Here is a 22,520-nt window from a genome sequence, read left to right as displayed (position 1 = left end):
GTCCGCTGGTGTGAGTGTGAGCGCGGATGGTTGTTCGTCTCTGTGTGCCCTGTGATTGGCTGGCAACCGGTTCAGGGTGTACCCCGCCTATTGCCTGAAGACAGCTGGGATAGGCTCTAGCACCCCCCGCGACCCTTGTGAGGATAAGCGGATTGGAAAATGAATGAATATTTCATTTATTTGAACAATTGGCTCGGGATAAAAAAATAATAATAATGGGTTCTTTGGCCTTAGTCTTAAATATGTGGTGTCCAGTTTGACATAAAGTTATCTAATACTGTTGTTCACTTCTGTGCATTTGATAGATTAGCTGCATTATACTGTTTGATCAAAAACAGCTTTTCATCTCGATGATGGCCTGTGCAATATGTGCATCGCAAAGACGTGCAACAAGTTGCATATGGAATTATGTGCTTTTATCTGACTTTGATCAATCAGATGCACCCCTAAATCCACATCGCCATCCAATAGGTGAAGAGTATTTAAGGGTATTACGAATACTAAACAAATGTGGCGGCTGACCTGACTTTGAATTGAGGTTGCGAAAGTGCAGAGACAGACTTGAACTGGAGGGCGTTATTCAATTCGCAGCGATCATGACCACCGGTGCACCGCTTATGTGCACCCCTGTACACACACAAATATATTTTATATCGATATGAAAGGATATCTGAAGCTTTTGGAATTTTTCACATTTCTGCATAAAATCACCATCAAATGTGATCTGATCTTTTTCAAAATCACACATGAAAAAATAGTGTCCGCTCTGACTAAAAACACCCAGACATTTATATGTTTTTACATTTTTAATGATGTTTGCATTTAAACAATAACAGAACAGGGAGGAATAAGATACGGAACCACAGCATATAGTAACCGGCTGCCCCCTCTTCGCTTTGGCAGCAATTACGTCAACCAAATGCTTCTTGTAGCTGGAGATCAGGAACAATCTTTGACAATTCCTCTTTACAGTTCAGCCAGATTCATGGGATGTATAGCATGAATCGCTGTCTTGAGGTCATGCCACACCATTTCAATGTTGTTCATCTAAAGACTTTGACTTGGTCCTTCCAGAATTTTGTTCTTCTGAAACCATCCTGAAGTTCATTTACTTTTGTGCTTTGGCTCATTGGCATGCATCCATCCTCTTTTTAGCTCTAACTGTCAGATAGATCACCTCAAGTTTTCCTGCCAAACATTCTGATCAACTTTTGAATTCATTATTCCATAAATAATTGCAAGTTGTCCGAGCCCTGAGTTAGCAGTGCAGCCTCAAACCATGATGCTCCCTCCACCATGCTTCTTGGTGGAGATGAGGTTTTGATGTTCCATTTTTCCTCTACACATGTTCCTTTCAAACAATTTAAGTTTCATCAGTCCATAAAATATTTTTACAGTCGTTCTGTGGAGGGTTTATGATCCTTTTTGCCAACATTAAACGTGCAGCAATGTTTTTTTTTTTTTTTTTTACAGCAGTGGCTTCCTCCGTGGAGTCCTCCCATGGACACAATTTGTGACCACTGTTTTGGTTGTTATGGTTCATTTTTTTTACCCCTCTTGGGATTCTGTGCTAAACTGCTGGCATCATTTTTGGTGGCCGGCCATTCCTTGGGGAGACGCAACAGTGCGAAACTCCTTCATTTGTTGTCAATCTCTCTAACTGTGGACTGACTCACAATTGAATAAATTTCATATTTGCTTCCACAAATCTATACTATTACTCAATCCATGTGTGTGCATGTGTGTGTGTGTGTGTGTTGTTTTTACAAATTAAAAAACTGCATGCCTCTGACATATTTACATTGCATATTGTATATGAGGTAATAGAGTAATTTGGTCTTGTTCATGACAAACCTGGCTAAAAATAGGTAAGTCGAGGCAAAATAGGACTATTTTTCAGCCTATTCTTGCGTATTTTTGGTTTGCTAAAAGACCTGTGAGTCTTGATTATGAGCCAAAGATGAGAGCGGAACCCATTATATGGAGCAAAATGATGGCCTGTGGCTCTCCTCTAAATGAGAGCAAGGCAAATCGAAATCATGCTTAATAAACTCTTAACCCCAGCAGATGTCCACAATAATTGCTATCATCTGTCTTCCAAAGATAAAAATAGGTGGTCTTTAAATATTTTGCAGTATTAACGGTCTGTCCGCGGCAAAGTCATCCAAACAGCAGCAGCTTCAATAGCCCTTCATGTACTGGATTACCTTCTTGGTCCTCCGTTTTATCAAACATGCCTTTTTTTTTTTTTAATCAAAGCCTACTAGTGGCAAAAATAATGCACTTTTTAATTGTCATTGAAAAACAAAGAACCCTCCCTTTGACTTGATTGATATTAAAGAAAGTGAGTCTCCATACAGAGGAGTACATATTCTATATTTTAAAAAGTGGTAATGGTCTGGGTGGAAAAAAAAAACCCAAAACATTTTTTCAACAAATACATGATTGCCAGTATGTTATATATATTATATTCAGTATGGCAAAGTCAGTCCAAGACACATTACAAGTGTTCATTAGTTCAATGCCCACTCCACCTCCATGACCATTCCCTTTAAATGTGGTACTTGGAGCGACATCTTTGTTACATCAGCACATGAAGGGCCAGCAGTGCTCCACCCAGGAGGCAACTGATCAATGCGGCTGAGCTTTGTGCTTCACCAGCACTGTTATTGCCATTATCGAAGGTGGTGTGAACCAAAGCTGGAGTGGTTTGCCCTCGACAGTGCCTTAGGTCTTCCCCCACACAGGCGGCATAGGCCATGGCGTGAGCAATGTAATTTTGCTCTTGGATGCCATGGAAGAGGTGAGCCATGGGTCCACGGGCCAGCACGGCCACGTCCTCTCCACTGTGAGTGGCCGAGTCTGTTGGCACTGCTGACAGCTGGACGTATTCTTCAGTTTCTGCGGAAAGAAAGGTGTGAGGATACAACCGTGCACAATAAGCAGAGATGCTCCAGTGGAACCGCATGAAGCAGTTCAAATTATTGTTGAAACTGATACACCAGAAACTAGGGATTAGCTCCAAGGGATAAATGCATCGACAAGTACACTGTTGTATGGGTAAGTTTGTTTATTTGATATTTATAAGAGTTATAAACGGAAATGTGATAAGTGCAAATTAAGACAAAAGAGTGCCTAATGTTATTGAACCCTTTCATGGATAGCGGTTGCTACCGTGGACAGTTTATCGTGTTATCAGGTTACAGGGTGCATGCAAGGGTTAATAAGATAAATGATTCCAAAAAATCCTCTTCAATTAAAGCTGAAGTCACCACCATTTATCTTATTTGAGATTGAAAGAGCACCAGGGATTCAAACAAAAGGCAAAGCTGTAGAAAATGAAACACAGTTCATGTGATTGCAACTGTCATTGTGGTGTGTGTGTGTGTGTGTGTGTGTGTGTACACACACACACACACACACACCTTTTCTATCCTTGAAAGAATCAGGAGGAAAGCACTGACTACATCTGTGAGGCAAGGAATGGATCTTACTTGTGTCAACATTGCGAATGTCGGGCCGTGTGCCATTGATGATTTTGTGTCCAGGTCCATTTCCATACATCAGTGTGGTGTACGGCAACATATCTTTGGCCCACAATGGAGACTTCCCTGGAAAACACAAATGAACCGTTATTCAGCTTTTCTTATATTTGTGTCACTCTCCTCAAACACACACACACACACACACACACACACACACACTAATGGCCCCGGCCCCACCTTTAAATTTACTGGCCAACCCAGTATCAACCGTAGTAGCGTCAGTTATGCTTTTCATTTCAAATGCCCAGCCAGGCAAGCAAGCCAGCCGCCCTTTATCATCCCTTAACTCACAGGAGCTACCCCCAGTAATAACAACCAACAGTAATAATTACTTTTGTATTACATGAAGCAAAGATATGAGTGTTTGTTACACATATAGCCTGCTAATCAGAATGAGACTATGCATCCCTGTTGGGAAATCATTGTTACATAAAGGTAATGTGTCTGTCCTTGCTTTTATTTGTATATACAAGTACCTGCTTTTCCCAGAAATTGTTTTGTTTACAATAAATGTTCTCTTTATGCCTCTTTATATTCATGACACAATAACACATACTGGTTGTGGAACTTAAAATGTTGACTGTACTGTTATTAGTCGGTGCAAATTAGATCATTAGTAACATTTAATATTACAAAAGTGGGCATTTCCTTAAAGAGGGCGTCAAGACGAAAATTTTCTTCACAATGAAATGTTTTATGGGCCTTCACTAGTCCAACATTGCGTTCTAATTTTTGTTGCCTTTTTGGAATATGAATTAAGCAGCACAATCCACCCCTTTTAATCCATCTCAGTGGGCGGCTATTTTGTGTTTAGATGAGTGGAGCTGCATAGAACATATTCTTTTTAAGAACAGTTGCGAGATGACTTCCCCTTTAAGTCTTTTTGATATTTTCCTACTGGCTGGTTTACTACAGTTGAAGAAATGATCGCTTTCAGTTTTGGTGTGCCACCCCAAGATTCAAAGTGCCCCTCCATCTAGGCCCCCCTATATAAATAAATCAATAAATTTGGAGGCGCCACTGACACCCACAGATGAGGTCTTTGATTCGCTCGTGTCCTGCCGGAGGTCTAAACCTTGCTGGGTTAAACGATTATTTTCTCCAGATGAGCCATTAGGCCGACAAGTCTCCTTGTTGATGACAGGATTTCACAAGCACATTAATCATTGCTACACCACCGGGAGGAAGATTAGGATTAGGAGGAAGAAGAGGAGGTAGGGTGAAATAGAAACAGAGCAGGAAAGCGCAAGTACAAAGAGTGCAACGCAAACAACAAGCAATATAAGCTTCAGAGGGCTGATGATGATGATGTATGATTTCATAAGATTGCAATGTGGAAAGTAGAGGAACAACTGACAGCTCAAAAAATGAAGCTTCCTACATTGTTGTAACACAGCAACTCAATGCAATTCTTTACACGTAAGACACAGTTTCTGTTGAAGTTCAAGTCAACTTTATTGTCAAATGTGCTCGCTGTGCAAAATCCAGCACAGATGACATTTCTTTCCTCTCAACCACAGGAGAGAGAGGAGCCGCTGCGGGTGCTCGCGCCGCCATCAAAAGAATTAGCATTCACTAACTTTTTACCCGCACGAAACAATCAATCCACTTTACGCAAGAACGGGTTGATGACATGATTGTTTGAAGCCGTACTTGTAAAGCCAAGAAAAAAAGATTAAAAGTAAAGCGCTATCATTCACCTTTAGATATCAAGATGAAAGATTTAAAAAATACAATTCTGTCTCTCGGAAAATGCGTTGCTTCCCTGACGGATTTTAAACCCCGAGGTAAACAAGAGAGAAGAGAGCTTTGACAGCATAGCGGGAGGTCGATAGCACAGAAGCTCCAAGAGGAGATAAACAAGTCAGGAGGGCTGATGGAGTGAGTTGAGCTGAGAGAACATCATGTTAAAGAAAGACAGCCGTCAACAATGATGGCCACAGAAAAATGGAGAAAAGGGAAGAGAGACAAAGACAAATTGTGAAACTAAAATAGAAAGGCCGCTGGCTGCGTGTTGGAATTGAAGCTTGTACAAACGAGAGGAAATGTCAAGCAACTGGTGGCAGAGAGTCACTGACAGACAATGAGTGCCATCTCACTACACACACACACACACACACACACACACAATTACCAAATGTCACCTTAGGTTATTGTCAGTAAAAAGTGCTTGGGGGTTCTCCCTATTTCCCACACAGACAACATAGTTACACATACAGTACATTTGACCATTAAGTTTATCCAATCCAATCCAATAATTCATCTTCAGGACTCCTTCTCATTTCTTGTCATTTACTTGCCAAGGTGAAAAATTACCCAGAATACTTTGCCCTCGAAATGGGTATCCATTGAAGGTAATTGGATGTGAATGGTCGGCCATCACTATTGTGAGCGTTTCCTCCTCGTTGGTGAGTTCCAGGCCCTTGGCAATGGCGTTGTCGAACGCGACCGTTTCGTGAAGCGCCATGTACGCTCGGCCGTCGTGGTGGGCCTGGTCAATGCGGCCCCCTGAGAACAGGCAGAGTTAAAGGTCAACTTGATGCTTAAAGCAGTGTGCTGACTGAATGGTCAAATATCACACACACACACACACACACACACACACACATACACAAAAACCTTAAGTGTCAACAGTGAGAAAAATACTAAATAAGGCAATTATTGTTGTTCAAGGAAGGTTACATAAAATGATTTATGTCGATGAGAAGAGTCATGATAAAACTATTTTGTCCACTATGGTGCAGTGCGTTTCCTGACCTCAGAACACCACATAATGAGCACCAATAATGGCAGCCATACAACAGTGACACACTTTTGTGCATTACGTGTATTTGTACTTCAAAAAGACATAAATGAAAATCAAAATCCAAATTTCATTTACTTGCTAAAATACGGATGCATTTCTTCTTTTGACCCCTATAAGGACAGGCCAATAGTAAAAGAAGAATGAGTGAATATATATGTTACCAAGTAAATTTAAGGTGATTTTAAAAAATGTATATTTTTATGTTCACCTGTGTCTTTTCAGAATTGACCATTTTACTCTCTTTTCTCCACTTCTCATTAGGCGGAGGACAGCAACGGCTGAACTCTATGGCTGCTTCTATTTATACATGGTTGTGTTATTTTAAAGAAAGTGAGAAGACTGAGTAGCACCATGAAGTCCCCAGGCGCCCGCGTCAGATTAAAAAGAGAGTTGGATTAGGAGGTTTGGGGAAGTTTCCGTGAGAGGGCACACAGTCAGTCAGCGTGCACACACACTGCACACACACACACTGCACACATACAATGCACACAGACTGTCACACGTCCCAACAAATGACCGTATGTTCTGCACTATAAGGCGCCTCGGCGTATAAGGCGCACCTTCATTGAATGGCCAATTTTAAAACAGTTTTTATATATAGGGCACACCATATAAGGCGCATAGAATAGACGCTACAGTAGTGGCTGCGGTTGCATTATGCATCCACTAGATGGAGCTACGCTAATGGAATACAATTCAATACAATATAGCTTTATTTAAATGGAGCTTTCACAATCGCTGCAGCTGTAACAAAGCACTTTCTAGAACATTTAAAATAATATGTCCAAGAACTCAGAATATTGATCCCTATATACGGCGCATCGGATTGTACACTTTTGACAAAATTGAATGCTTCTAGGTGCACCTTATTGTATCGAAAATACGGTAATTGAGTTGAACGCAAGTGTACATTTGCAAGTCACTGCAACCACCCCAGGTACACGATTATACTGTGGATTCAAGGAGGTTATGCACAACAAAAAAAAAAGACCTTCAATTCTTAAATGAGTGGATGTGTTGTTCATATATAAATGCAAAAGCCATATTGATGTTTTAGAAAACATACATTACAGCAAGGCCCTTAGTGACCATTATAAGATCAATAGATGGATTGATCCAGCAGGTGCAAACACATGCTACTTCCTATTTTTAGCAAAGCGCCTCCTTGGGGATGACATTAGTCAAACGTTGCCTGCCTGATGAAGCGGTGGGATGAATCAGAGGGGGGCGTGGACTGCCTGTCCTCACCTTCCACTAAAAGAAAGAAGCCTTGCGGGTTTTTCCTAAGGATGCGGACTGCTTTTTCCGTGGTCTCGATGATGGATGGGTCCATGCTGGGGTCCCTCTGAGCTTCGTATCGCAGATCACCAGGTTCAAACAGAGCTGAGTGAGAAAAGAAGCAGACCAGCGGGACAATGCGGTCAATGGTGTCTGTAATTGAAGTGCAGCTAAAAATCATTCGCTCCTTCTCTGTCACCACAGGAGGACATACGACAGACCAGCCAGCATGGCTCAATTCACCCCTTCACACTTTCTAACTTTTCAGGATTTAACTGAATAACAGCAAGTCTAAATGCAGCTATCTTGGGATCATACATCTGTGTGACCTGCCTTGGCTCTTTATATTGTATGGAGCTGTCACCAATCTGCCAACATTGTCTATAACAAGCTGTGAGAGGATTCAAATAATGAGACAAATATTTCTCTCAGGTGATGGTGGATTAACCTACAGAAGTCCTTGCATCTCTCGACCCATTGTCTCGCTTTGTCTTTCTTTCCTCTTCACCGTTTAATCCATTCCCTCGGACTGGAAGTTGTGAAACTCACATCAAAGATTAATTTGGCAAGATTGTTTTATGAACGATTAACATTCCATCCATCCATTTTCAGTGCCACTTATCCCGTTTAGTGTTGTGGGTATGTGCTGGACTGCATCAAAGCTGATTTGAGGTGACAGGCGGACTCCACCCTGAACTGGTCATCAGTCAGTCTCAGGGCACACACATTGACACGAGGAACCATTCACTCTGTCACTGAGTGTCACCCGAATCCGTGCTGGATGCACCAAAGTCAGGCGTATGTTCCCACATGCCATCAGTGACTTTGCAACTTTACCCTTTTTTTTCTAGAAGTCTTAACAAAAAACAAAACAAAAAAAATCAATGCAATAAAATGTGGGCTTTCCTTCCCTTCATTAGATTTTTCTGATTATTATTCTTAAATTTTCTTTAATTCTTTATACTCCTTTGTGGATATGTGATGTGTCTGCTTCAAATTAGGAATTTTTGAATTTTGAAAATAATGTCTTTCTATTAAAAAAAAAAAAAGTCAAAAAGACTATCAAATAAAACATCACAAACATAAAAACTCACCCATGAGGTAATCTGTGGTTTCTGGGTCAACAGCATCAAAATCTGTTTTATTCCATACGTAATGGGCTACCTATGGTATTAAAACAATACACACACACACGCACATACACGCACGCACACGCACACGCACACACACACACACACACACACACACACACACACACACACACACACACACACACATGTATATACACAGTTGTTTAAAACATAATGCACATTGTATTAACCCTTTCAGGGACAGAGGTCACTACAGTGGGCTACCGTATCATGTTATCAGGTTCCATGTTGTCATTATTGGTGTATGAAAGGGTTGAAGAGAAAGTGACTCAAATTGAAAATTGCCAGAAAAATAATACCTTCATTCTCAAACATTCATTCAACAGTTAAAACAAATTAGATTGGTTGTCAATAATAGTAGATATACTTCAGACATAAAATGCAATTTTTTTTCCAGCTACAGCTAACATTGTTACTTTAGATCAGTGTTTCTTAACCTTCTTAGATCTACCGAACCCAACCAGTTCATATGCACATTCACCGAACCCTTCATTAGTGAAAAATAAAAATGTGATTTTTTCAAGTAAATTCAAGACATAAAAAAACCCATGTATTAAAAACATGCGGTATCCATATTTCAGTATCAGTCCACACACGAGTAGGTGATGAATTACCTTGCCCGTCTTCTGGTTCAGCCATTCACTGATGAGGTTGCGTTTGTCTTGTCTTTTACCTCTGGATGAGTAGTCCTTGGGGTATTCTGGGTCCTTGGTGCCCCTGGGGGTCATGTACTTTCTCCCGCCACCAATGATCACCTGCAAGCATGTCCACTCCATTAAGCAGGTTAGCATGTCACCGAATCAAATGTTTGGAATCTTCGTCTCACATCTATATCTGTGTTATTGAGCAGTTGAGATGCAATGTCAGTGCATCCGTCCCTCTTGGCAGCGGCAGGCATGTCGGCGTCGCTGTACCACTTCCTGCTGGCACTGTGGGCGTAGCTGGTGGCTGGCGTAGCATGCTGGACCCGTGTGGTTGTCACAATGCCGACAGACTTGCCTAAAAATAGTCGGTAGAGTTGATTGTCTACCGCTGCTACCGATGGCTTAAACCACAAAGGTATTGCTGAATTTATGTTAGCCCAATTATGGCGGTTCCCGTTGTATGTTAGCATTAAGACAGGGGATTTTTTTTCAATGGCTGAATAAACAGAGCATGATCAAATTGCAGAACTATTTATTATCTGCCTGCCGATTTTAACACAGCATGCGGAATACATCCCAGAGAAAACAAAAACGGCCAAACTTATTAAGAAACAACTAGAAACAGCACAAAGTAAAGCAGAGGTAAGCGGACATACTGTTAGTGCAACAACAAAATATGCATAGCAAAAATAAGACAGTGTGTTTTTGGCATGCTGGAAATGTGCGCCAGAGCAAAGGAACTGAGTACTGATCTAAACGCTTCATCATGCGCAGATTTGATTTACAAACAGCGGTGAACGCTTCAACATGGATCTCTTTAAAGAATAATAACAAATACAACTAGTATTCATAAGAAGCTAAGAAGAGATGAAAATATGAAACTCATGGGAAAATCTCCAAATGAGCAGCACCACTTAAGGAGGGGAAAAAGCCACAACTTATAGTCCACATTTTTACGGTGAAAGCGATTTAGCCTCTGGAGAAGTTAAAGGGACATATTACTGTTCAAGATGGCCTTTTCTTGAACGCTGAATCAGTTTTAACACAATGTTGTGGCCAGTGAGTGTGCCTTTATGCAGGACCTGGGATTCTGCTCTGATAAATAAAACAACAAATGTTAATATTAGTAATATATTACACTAGTGCTGTGCCAGTGTGTGTGTGTGTGTGTGTATATGTGTGTGTCCTAAGATAAGTACGGCTGCCAACAGCATAGAAACATGATAAGAATGAAAGTGTTTTTCTGTGGAGCGCATTATCTTGCACATGTAACCCGCAAGCCCAACGTTTTCTTTTTAATTTAAGCATAAATTTACAGCGCTTATACGGTAATTGTCATTTTCTTTGACTCCTCACCCGCATCTTTGGCCCACTTCAAGATGGAGGTGACTTCATTGCCCTTCTGACTCTTACAAACGCCATTTCGAGCTGCTGCACTGACGCCGATGGTGTTCAGGTTGGTTTTCACCCCACACAGATAAGCAGTGGCCGTGGCAGCACTATCTGGAATCTGGAAGTCCACACTGTAGGTCTGCACAAAGGACAAGGAGCACCTTGAATCGAACGGACAGACAGCCAATGTTTTCAGCATACTGTACATTGGACAGGAAAAACTTATCGTGATCTTGGTTGAGGTGAGCTATGCTCGCGGTGGGGAGCGGGCATGGTATGCGCCGTTGTTCTGGAATGGCAAGTCGACTCGGTACCCGTCCAAACAAGAATTCAGAAACAAACTAAATTCAAAAACTTTCCAAAATGTAAGCTTTTTTTTTTTTAAGTCACATCTTGCCACTTGAGTCCTTATGGAAAAAATTGACATCACCTAATTTCATAGCAAATCAGTTGTAAATGTCACTGGTTGGCTTAACATGGTCTAAAAAAGGATTGATGATTTTTACTTTATTACCGGTTAGGGTACCGATACTGAAATGACAATTTCTGATTAGTGTCATGTTTTGCCTTAATTGGGTTTCAGCTCCAGCTCGAGTGAAAGGTGTTTTCCCTCCAGTTGATGCATCCACCCATCCATTTTCCGATCCGCTTAACCTCACACGGGTCGCGGGGGGTGCTGGAGCCTGTCCCAGCTGTCTTCGGGCAGTAGGCGGGGGACACCCTGAACTGGTTGCCAGCCAATCACAGGGCACACAGAGACGAACAACCATCCGCACTCACACTCACACCTAGGGACAATTTGGAGTGTCCAATCAGCCTGTCATGCATGTTTTTGAAAACCCACGCAGGCAAGGGGAGAACATGCAAACTCCACACAGGGAGGCCGGAGCTGGCATCGAACCCGATACCTCTGCACTATGAGGTCGACTAACCACTGGCCCACCAGGCCGCCCCAGCAGGTGCAAATTTCGCCATCAAGCTTGGCTGTGTGTTTAAGGACTCTGACCTGTGCAACCCCTTGTTGGATTCTTGACCTTGCTTGCTGTTGTGCCCCACGTGTGATTTTCTAGACCACTCGATACCACTCATAGTCGCTTTCATTTTGTTCATAGGTCTTGTTTGTATTTTTGTTCTTCCAGTATTGCTCTTTGTTTTCATGTAATTGCACTTTCTGATATTTCGTTTGAGTCTTCTCTGTCTTCTTTTGAACCTTACCTTTGCAAGCGCTTCTTGCTTTCATGAACTGTTTGTCCTGGCACTTTGTGACCAGCCATTTCAGTTCATACTTTGTTGGTGCAATTTTCTGTAATAAATAGTTTTTGTCATTGCACTTTGTTTGAGCCTGCATCTTTGGAATCCTGAAACATTGTTCGGTTCGGTCAGAACTTAACAATAACATGATCGATTTAACATTCATTACTCAAAAATAAGACCGGTGATATAATGTATATCTCAAATAAGAGTTTAATGTTGCACTATCACAAGATCAAAACAAGAAAATCCACAATGGAAATACTTTATCTTTTCAGCAACATTTCCATACTTTGAAATATAAAAAAAGCAATGATTTATAGTAATGCAAATGTTTTTGATGTGGCGTTAAAATGGGTAGAATTTTTTTTTTCTTTCATGCTTCTAGAATTCATAAATATATAAGTGCTGAATATTTCATAAAAATCATTCGATCTTTGAAAGTTACATCTTGGCCCAATTAACTGAACTAGCAACAGTTCAGAATGAATTACTAATAGTGAAAGGTGAATCAAATATGTTTTGGTGTTGGTGGTTTTTAACGCTTTCAGGAACAGCGGGGACCACAGTGGATAGCTTAGCATGCTCTTTCTGCTTGGCTCTCGACGAAGGCGGACGCTTCTGCTCTGCTCCCTGCCCCCCCCCCCCACCTTTTTTTTCCCCCCCTGCTCGCCACTTAGTCTTCTTGTGCTGTCTTTTTGTCCAACTTTTTCCCTAGCCTCCTACCGTGTTTTCATCCGAAGAACTAACCATGGAATTAGTTGGCTGGTCTCTCGATGTAATCGACAACATTTTTTCGACGGAAAGAGCGGGCAGTGGGGAGCCTGCTTGCCCTCCGGGGACACTTGCTGCCGGATACGCCCTGGATCCATGGAGAAAGTGGAGACCGGTGTGCCTGACAGTACTGTCCGTGGAGGACGTGGAAGACATCTACATTATTGGCCTTTTGATAACAGCTATGCTGCTGTTTGGTGTTGGCAGCTTGCTGTTCTATCGCAAAATTCAACCGACGGGAGCAGCTCTATTGGAAGTGAAGAAGCTGCCGGTCACTCTGGATGGCTTGGCGCGAATGTCCAACACTCAGACTCAAGCGGTGACTGAGCTCAACCGCGATATTGTTGCGGTTTGGAGTGACTCCGCGCGATCGATAATACCATGGAGACGGAATTTTCGCTTCGAAAAGGAATTGAGGATTGGCTGATCGGCGCCAGTGAGAGATACAGACCAAGGACTCAAGGCTGTCTGGAATTGTTGGCGGCCGTCTCTCCAAAACAAACAACGCTATCTGGCCTTTCCCCTGGATGGATATACGCATGGAGTCTAGGGCCCCCCACCACCAACCCCCCTCCTTCTCGGCCATGGACTGATAAGCCGGGACTGTCTTCATGATGAGCAGACCTCGACGAAGCAGCTATGACCTGTACACGCATACACATACACAACTGGACAACCACACGCGCATACACATCCTTGTTATCACCGTCTTCATCGCTCCGATTCTTTTTCCCCCGTGACGTGGTTCGATGATGCGGAGCGCAACGGTGACCGTGCGGTTGGTCATCGTCAGCCGCGTCGCGGTTACCCCCCCCCCCCCCTTCCCATTCACCCCCCCCCCCCCTTATACATGTTATGTCTTGTTGTAACTGTCTAATGCTTATTCATGTGCTAGGGTCTTTTTTATCCTGGACTTAAATTATCCTCGGAAGAGGATAGTTCGAGCGTGGGTTTTTTTTCCCTCTCCCTACCCAGCGTTTTTCCTTTCTGAATTCTGATTGTAATTTCCCCATTGCGGGACAAATAAAAGATATCTTATCTTATCTTATCTTATCAGGTTACAGAGTGCATCAAAGGGTTCAAGTCATTTTTTGAAAAGTAAAACTCTAAGCATGACTCTTTTGTTTGTCTTGATGCATTTCATATTGTGGCCAGTGAGGATTTTTTATTAATTAGATTTGCTCTCAAACAACAGATTTATGGCCTTGGCGTTTATCACATTCATGATCAATTGAGGCTTGAAGGCTTAAGGAAGCCAAAAACTGTTCAGGATGGAGTACAATCCTTAGAGACAAATGCGTGATCGGAGTACAGTATACAATACATCATATGAATAGAATTAACTTGGTATTTGTGTATGTGTGTGTGTGTGTTACCTTAGCCAAGCCCACGTAGGGGAAGGTGTCCATGGTCATCACAGTCTCCTCTCCTGTATGGTTCTGCAGTTGTCCCTTGAGGATACGAGCTGCTGTGTAGGTTGTGATTCCCATACCTAATGTGAACACGCATACATGCAAACTTTCTCGTGAGGTCATTTTGGACAACAACGCTGACAAAAAGAAAAAGAAAAAAAAAAGAAGGAAGACAGTCATAATAATCCATTTCTTTTTATCATTGCATTTTACGTGATTTTAGTCTAGTTTTTTTTCCAATTTAGGAGACATCGTCTCACTGGATGAATTCGAACCAGATGCCTTGCGAAACATCGTTTTTGGACTTTTGCCCAATTTGCATACCGCCACCTACCATCTCCGAGGAAAAACAGAATGTTTTTGGCCACGTTGGTGTTGTGCTTTCTGTTCAAAGCTGTTTGCAACGTCTTCTTTGCCTGTGATCTCCAGAACTCTGGGTTTGCCTCTTCAACTGTGTAGTGAGACGAGTGAATCAGATTAGTTTCGGTCACAAATCATATCTCTTTCATGAAAAATACAGACTGAAAAACATGGTACTTTGAAGAGAATGCCACAGCGGATGAATCTCAGAATAATGGCTCAGACGAGACAAAGATCAACAAATAAACTGAGTGGATTGCTCCTTCTCCAGGCCTTGCTGACGTGGATGTACAATTCGGGTTGGTCTATCTGACATCACTCTTGTGGCCTCTTATCGACTAAACCATCATGCCCAGAGACGGTTTCAGGTACCGCTGTTCACAACAACAATCCACCAGGGTTGCACATGTAACACAGACATGGCATGAAATGGAATTAATGAGAGAGAATAATTGATAATAATGAGAAGGATGGTGGTAGGATTGAGGGAAAAGAGAGAAGATGCGGAACAAAAGCAGAGGATAACAAAATGTGAGGTGGGCACAATAAAAATTTACGGCTTTTAAAAGAAGTCAGACCTCCATCCATCCATCTATTTTCTGATAGATCTTCTTATCCTGACAAGGGTCGCGGGGCATGCTGAAGCCTATCCCAGCCGTCTTCGGGCAGTAATGCGGGGGACACCCTGAATTGGTTGCCAGCCAATCGCAAGGCACACACAGACAAACAACCATCCACGCTCACACTAACACCTAGGGACAATTTAGAGTGATCAATCAGCCTGCCATGCATGTTTTTCGAATGTGGGAGGAAACCGGAGCACCCGGAGAAAACCCACGCAGGCACAGATGGGGAGAACTCCCTGCACCTCTGCACTGTGAGGACGATGTGCGAACCAGTCGACCGCCAAGCCGGCCAGAAGTCAGATCTGAGGCACCAATATAAAATGCTTTGAAACAGACTGAACGTGTTCAGGCTTCGGCAAAGGATAAATACGGGAAGAGAAATCTTGCTCAGAGCGAAAGATATCAAGCTGTCATGAAAGATGACAATACAAAGCTTGTTTTCAGAAAATGTATTTACCATGGCATGCAAGTCCTTGTAAAGTGAAAAGAAATGTCTTCTAAATCTGACAGGGATAAGACTGTTGTTAATAATCCTGCCAAATTTGAATGATTTAAAAAAAACTGATCGTGTTTATAAAATGAGGTTTCCAATATCATTGCAAAAAAATCTAACCATTCTCTCCACTCTCGAATGTTGTGGGCATATCTGCTCAATGCGCTCAAACAAATTAGTTGTCAACTGTCTGTCAAATACCTTGACGAGAACATGGAAAAATGAGGCCTGCTTCCAAATGGCTCCATATTTAAGCTGTGAAAATATCCACTTCATGTCTTCTGTGGCTGCAATTTATGTCACCGCGGCTCATTGCAAGGGCTTTTCAATGCTGTGACAACGAAGCGCTCTAAAGCGCCCACAGCTTGCCGATGTCCCAGTCCACACACTAATTGTCAAGAATTTTTTTTTTCATTCCTCCCATCCCACTCTTTTGCCTTTTGCCTGTCATGCACATGCTCACGATTGATAACCAGGCAGAGTTATCGTAGTTTTTGATTTTTTTATTATATATAGCGGTAGTTTTGATTTCAGTTAGATTTTTTTTAAATTCGGTTCATTTGAATACGTTTTTAGAGCAGTTTTGTTAGTTTGTATTCATTTAAATTTTTTTCAAAAAATGCTTTGTTTATAGTTTAGTTGTTATTAGTTTTAGTACTAGTTTTATTTAACATAGGGATTATTTGTGTGGTGCAATCTTTTTTGAAAAAGTGAACAAGTATTGTGTAATAAATTTATGTGAACTCCAACTCTGAATTTCCGTCTTCTGTACAGGCATACAACAATACTGAAAGAAATACATTCAGAATGAACCCTGAACGCGCATGCAAAATATTAATTGAAAAAGACAAAAATGAAGGACAGTCACGATAATGGGAGTTTTATAACTGTGAGATGTCGTTGCACTTGCTTTTTTCGTTATTTATTTGGTCATTGACATTGTTTTTGTTTTATTTATTTCATGAGGTTTTTTTGAAACGATAATAACCTTGCAACAAGGTGCTTGAAAGCTGCCTCAACAGTGTAAGACCGCATTTCACACACTGACGGTCAATTCAGTCCCTGACATACAGTAGTTCTCGGTCTTTTCCCATATTTTCAGCAGTTATCTTCAAACATGTATAATATATTTTGAAACAAATATCTAAATTCATTTTGAATTGACCTTCGCAGCCACTGTCACTTTGTATGACTTGCTCTGCATGTGCATGAATAAAAGCAGTTGAACCCCCCCCCCCCCAAAAAAAAACAACAACAAAAAAAACCCAATGCTGAAGTCGGAAATCATTTGCAAAGAGTAAAGAATGAATGTTTTGAGCCCATAAGATAACTAAAACATTTGCTGCCTGTATGATTTCTCTTTTGGATAGATTGAAAGCTTAAAGATTTTATCTTGAGTGACTTTTAAGGGAAGAAAGTTTTCAAAGTCTTACCTTTGGCTGCAGTTGTTCCAAAGACTACAAGTAGGAAAAGAGCCAACATGGACACTTTTGAAGGTTCCATGGCTTTGCTGTGGCTGAAGGATTGATCGTCTAAGCTTCTCCAAGATGCCCTCTGGGTACAACTATCGCTTATGGCGTCCCATCACTTGTGATGTCATTTTTAACAGCATGTCATAAATGACCCTTGGGCCTCTCATTCATTTATGACACAAGAGTGCAGTAGTTGTGTTGTCTTGGGAGTGGACAACAAGTGATTAACTTTTCATAGCAAGCTGACTTTTTATTAACTTATCGACAAAAGTTCAAATATTAACAATGGCAATATTTTTATTTTATAAGAATCAGTGTGTGCAAATGTTTGTTCACTTTGTCTGTGTGTGTGTGTGTGTGTGACATGCATCTGTACTGCTATCAGTTAAGTATTGACTGATAACACAGCCTCTGATTATGTAAGTGACAGAAAGTCCATTTGCTCTTACAAACTACATATGCCCGCACACTACAGCATAATGAGATCTAATACAAGAGCAGTATAAAAAAGCGATGAGGGAAAATGCATGCACTCCCTGAACCACTTGCCCACCCTAAACTCAATTTTGAAAATATTGCTAATGTTGTATATGGAATTTTCAGTCGTGCAGAGCAGCCCTGCCTTATAATTACAAGATACACAATATTAGATCAGCTCTCAATATGCAATATTGCGATAGAATGCAGGGCGGCCCGGTGGGCCAGTGGTTAGCGCGTCGACCTCACAGCGCAGAGGTTGTGGGTTCGATCCCGACTCAGGCCTCTATGTGTGGAGTTTGCATGTTCTCCCCGGGCCTGCGTCGGTTTTCTCAGGGTGCTCCGGTTTCCTCCCACATTCCAAAAACCTGCATGGCAGGCTGATAAACACTCTAACTTGTCCCTGTGTGTGTGTGAGCACGGATGGTTGTTTGTTGCCCTGTGATTGGCTGGCAACTGTTCAGGGTGTCCCCCGCCTACTGCCCAAAGACAGTTGGGATAGGCTCCAGCGTCCGTTGTCAGGATAAAGCGGATTGGAAATTGATGGGCTGTAGAAAGCTGCGAACTACATCCATCCATCCATTTTCTAAACCGCTTATCCTCACAAGGGTCGCGGGCATGTTGGAGTCTATCGCAGCCGACTTCGGGCTTTAGGCGGAGGGACACCCTGGAGTGGTTGCCGACCAACTGCAGGGCAAACGTAGACGAATATCCATCCGCGCTCACACTCAGACCTCAGGGCAAATGTCAACAGCTTGCACGGCAGGCTGATTGAACACTCTAAATTGTCCCGAGGTGTGAGTGTGAGCATGAATGGTTGTTCGTCTGTGTGTGCCCTGCGATTGGCTGGCAACCGGTTCAGGGTGTCCCCCACCTACTGCCCACAGACGGCTGGGATAGGCTCCAGCACCCCATCCGACCCTTATGAGGATAAGCGGATCGGAAAATGGATGGATGGATGGATGGATAGATGAATCGAGCGGCCTGGTCGACTGGTTAGCACATCGGCCTCACAGTGCAGAGGTGCAGGGTTCGATTTTGGCCCTGGCCTTCCTGTGTGGAGTTTGCATGTGTGGGTTTTCTCCGGGTGCTCTGGTTTTCCCACATTCCAAAAATATGCAAAGCAGGTTAATGGAACACTCTAAATTGTCCCGAGGTGTGAGTGTGAGCGCGGATGGTTGTTCGTCTCTGTGTGCCCTGCTATTGGCTGGCAACCGGTTCAGGGTGTCCCCCGCCTACTGCCCGAAGACGGCTGGGATAGGCTCCAGCACGCCCCGCGACCCTTGTGAGGATAAGCAGATCAGATAATGAATGGATGGATGGATGGATGACAGTGTCATAGAAAGCCAAATATTATTTGGGGAAGGCAGAATATTTGATCACAGCTGTTTTTTAGGATTTGACAAGTGCAGGGACATTGTTGGTGAATCATGCGTAATATTCAGTCGCTCTGATCAAGTATTTTATCACTAACCACAGTGTTTCAAACCCTGATGTCTACATTTAAGTGAAAGAAAAGGGGAGGACCTGCTGCATGATTCATGTACTTTGCTCTGTCTTGCTTGTACGTGTAAACTACAGGAAGAAGCTCTTTGGGTGGCCGTTTTAGCTTGCTGCCTGCCTCTGCTAGGATGATAAAATAAGTTAAATATTGAACTGTTTAAATCACGACATACGATGTTGATGATTAAATAACTTAAGATGAGAAAATATTCTGTCATTAAGAAGAAAAATACTTTATTTAGTCATGATTTAAATATACAATGTGACGTTTCTACTTTAGATGAGACATTTTATTTCGACTTTTCAAGAGGTAAAATTTCTGAACAAAAATTACCATTTAATTTCTTTCAGGTTTTCAACCTATAAAAACTGGAAAAACTGCAAACATTTTGAAAAAAGTTAGAAAAGCTCAGCCACATGCCCACTTTCTTCCTGTGCATCAAGGTGGACCAGCACGACAAAAAGAAAAGCTTGACCGTTACTGATCAGCTTTTTAAAAAGAAAAGGCCCCTGGTGACCAGACACTTGTCAACATGCAGAATGGATAAAGTTGCTTGCAGTTTTTGTACTTTCTTTCCATTTTTTAAGTAGATGCTCTAAGTGCCAAAGATTTACACTTGAAGTTAATTTTTTTTCCAGACGCACCAAAGGTTTATGTGGTGCATGGTTTACGGTAATTGATATCTGCAGTCCTCAGTGGGCACTTCATCACGTATGCTTATACTGTACAATCTTAGGGAAATGGCTAACATTGTCAATATTCAATTTTCAAGACACTTTCAGAGAAGGGCTAATCAAATTGCATGTTTATTACGGTGGTTGTTGATGCTTACAGTGGTGTAGAATAGACGCATTTGTAATATTCTGGTGAAATTTATTTCGCCGTGGAGGGGCAAAGTGTTGTAGTCGATAAGCGCACGGCTTGTTAATGAGAGACTGTTTTGTTGATCGTCAAGCACTGATGGAGAGCCAAGTAATTGTGAGCACACTATTGTTGCAATAAATAACAAAAGCCTGTGCGATTTGTACCAATCGGTGAACAGGGCCAACGCTGGATTACATGACTAGAAATATGGCAGTATGGAGTTTCAAAGTATTTTGAAAAACAGCTGAACTACACCTGTTGTTTTCAATGAGACAAGAGATTTATTTCTCAGTTAAATGCATACGCTGTAAGTACTCGATTCCATTTTCCAATTAGCACCGGGCTCTCATCCACCTGATTTTTCTCTCCTCTACATCTTTTTTTATAGATTTGTTTGCTTGGCAAGTCATTCCTTACCATGCATACTTTTGATTCAGATGTCAAATTGTAACTTGTCTGAGATGACATTTTGCTATTAAAACACAAATTGACAGTATTTTCTCTTGGTCACTAATATTCCCACTGTTCCGTCTCTCTGTTTGATGAATGCACCCGTGGGTTTAAAGTCACGCACACACATATATTGAAATCAACTAAACATCTCATTATTCCACCATGTGACGCCAACATGACATGGCCCAGGACTGCCCCGTTATAATGCACAGGATGGAAATTTAACGCGCGACAGCGCTCTCTAGTGAGTGAAGCGCGGTATGGCAGATTCATTCTCAACCAAAACGACGTCTGACCGCGATCGAGCAGCTACAAGAATGATTTGTGGTTTGGTTTCTTGTTCGTCAGACCACTGTGTTAAAGGAACGCATTGCATATATATCATAAAAGTCTGAGCCAATGCCAGTGAGCTACTGGTTGAAAATAAAACTGTGTTCAAATCATACTACAATATATACAGTACTGTAATACTGTATACGTTTCTGGTTTTTTTTCTTTTTCAATGAGTGGAATCAAGACTTCTTTTGCTGTATTAACCTGATGTGTCAAGTGGACCAACTGGAAAAACAAAGCAAAACAAAACAAAAAAAAAAAAACCACCACCAATAATGCGCCAGTAGCATTAAAGTGATCTAAGACGCCTCTCTCAAAAGAAATGTTGGAAAGCTCTCTGACTGAGTTGCTGTACAGCAGTGGTCCTCAACTAGAAAGGCTGTAGGTCCACTTTTTTTTTTTTATAAGACCAAGGTCCGGTCCCATGCACAGCGGTCATGGGGAGCAGGGCTGTATGCCAATTTAGTATGGTCAAGCCAAGCTTATACAAATCAACACTCCTCACAACCAACCAATAATGGGGTGCATGAAAATAACAATTATTCACTTTGCCAGTACACAGCAAATAATGAGAGGTATTGTGTTGAGGCAGAGGAACTCTTTTATTTTGTTAAGTTGTGCCTGCTTAATAATAGAAATAGCCCTTTTAGGGAAATAAGACATTTTTACTTTAACTTTGTTAAACAGTAGTTGTCTTTTTTCCCCTTAATTTAACAAAAGCAAAACAAAATACTCATTTTACCAAAATAAATACTAAACATGAAAACAAAATTATTTTCATTTGTACAATTCCCCTTTTCACATCCCCTCTGAAATCACTGAAAAATATATCAGAAGAGGAGTTAAGAACCATTTTAATTACTGACACAAGGGAGCACAGGAATGCGCAGTGCTGTTCTTCCACTAAAGGTGAATGCAAATATTATTTGAGGACGCCATTGGGATGTTCATTTACCATGTTGCGGTGTTCTGCTGTTAAACAGCTGCAAAGATCCCCGGGTAGACGGGAGCAAAACTGCACACAATCGAAACCTCCCGCGATTCGTCTTATCTAATTGTCTGTGTGCGACTCTCCTGGGGTGAAGCTGTGAGCACACTGTGGCGTCGCGCATGCGTCTGTTTCCTGACACAATCATACATTTTGAATGCGTGACGCTTATGTATGGACACACCTTAAGTTCAGAGGAGCCAATCAGCGCATCGTATATGCTGACGCTTATGTATGGGCACACCTTAAGTTCAGAGGAGCCAATCACAGCGCATCGTTATCGCCGACATGCCCTGCTCAGCCAGGGTCTTCCAGTTCGTCAAACATTATACACACACAGTCGCACTGCTGCGTCCTCTGCAATACATCTGTTCGCGCACGCAAATAATAAAACGGATAATTTTAACAAGCGATCGCGGTAATGCGCAGATTATAGTCCAAAAAATATAAAATGTATAACGTAAAAATCACTTTATAATTTATTATTTTATACAATTTGCCAAGGACAGAGGAGGTCGGCGGTCCGGTCGTGGATCGCGGTCCGCCAGTTGAGGAAGACGGCTGTACAGTTTTCCCTTCATGCTCATCACAGAACCTATTGCAGAAAGTCTTGTCAATAAAATGCAAAAATGTTTAAATCTAAAACCTGTCGGCCTATCTGATGCGAGATATCCACTCAATGAAATGTGACAAAAAG

The 22,520-nt window shown here is 41.9% G+C and overlaps 1 protein-coding gene across 1 annotated transcript; it reads right to left on the bottom strand.

Moving 5' to 3' along the window:
• Window positions 1-2,304: 2,304 nt before the first annotated feature.
• alp3 (alkaline phosphatase 3) lies at window positions 2,305-17,235 on the bottom strand. The gene is made up of 11 exons (XM_086125029.1): window positions 17,166-17,235; window positions 14,588-14,704; window positions 14,218-14,333; window positions 10,781-10,955; window positions 9,607-9,779; window positions 9,395-9,535; window positions 8,724-8,793; window positions 7,600-7,734; window positions 5,862-6,053; window positions 3,495-3,611; window positions 2,305-2,901 (listed from the first exon to the last, which is right to left on the bottom strand). The coding sequence occupies exons 1-11, from the start codon at window positions 17,233-17,235 to the stop codon at window positions 2,582-2,584; spliced, it is 1,626 nt and encodes a 541-aa protein (XP_085981155.1). The 3' UTR covers window positions 2,305-2,581.
• Between the last annotated feature and the right edge of the window lie 5,285 nt (window positions 17,236-22,520).

This window comes from Hippocampus guttulatus, chromosome 12 (genome assembly GCF_054856545.1).
Source record: "Hippocampus guttulatus isolate MCC_2025c chromosome 12, RoL_Hgut_1.0, whole genome shotgun sequence".
NCBI lineage: Eukaryota > Metazoa > Chordata > Actinopteri > Syngnathiformes > Syngnathidae > Hippocampus > Hippocampus guttulatus.
The sequence above is the reverse complement of the archived record's forward strand: the minus strand, read 5'-3'. Positions and strand labels throughout refer to the sequence as shown.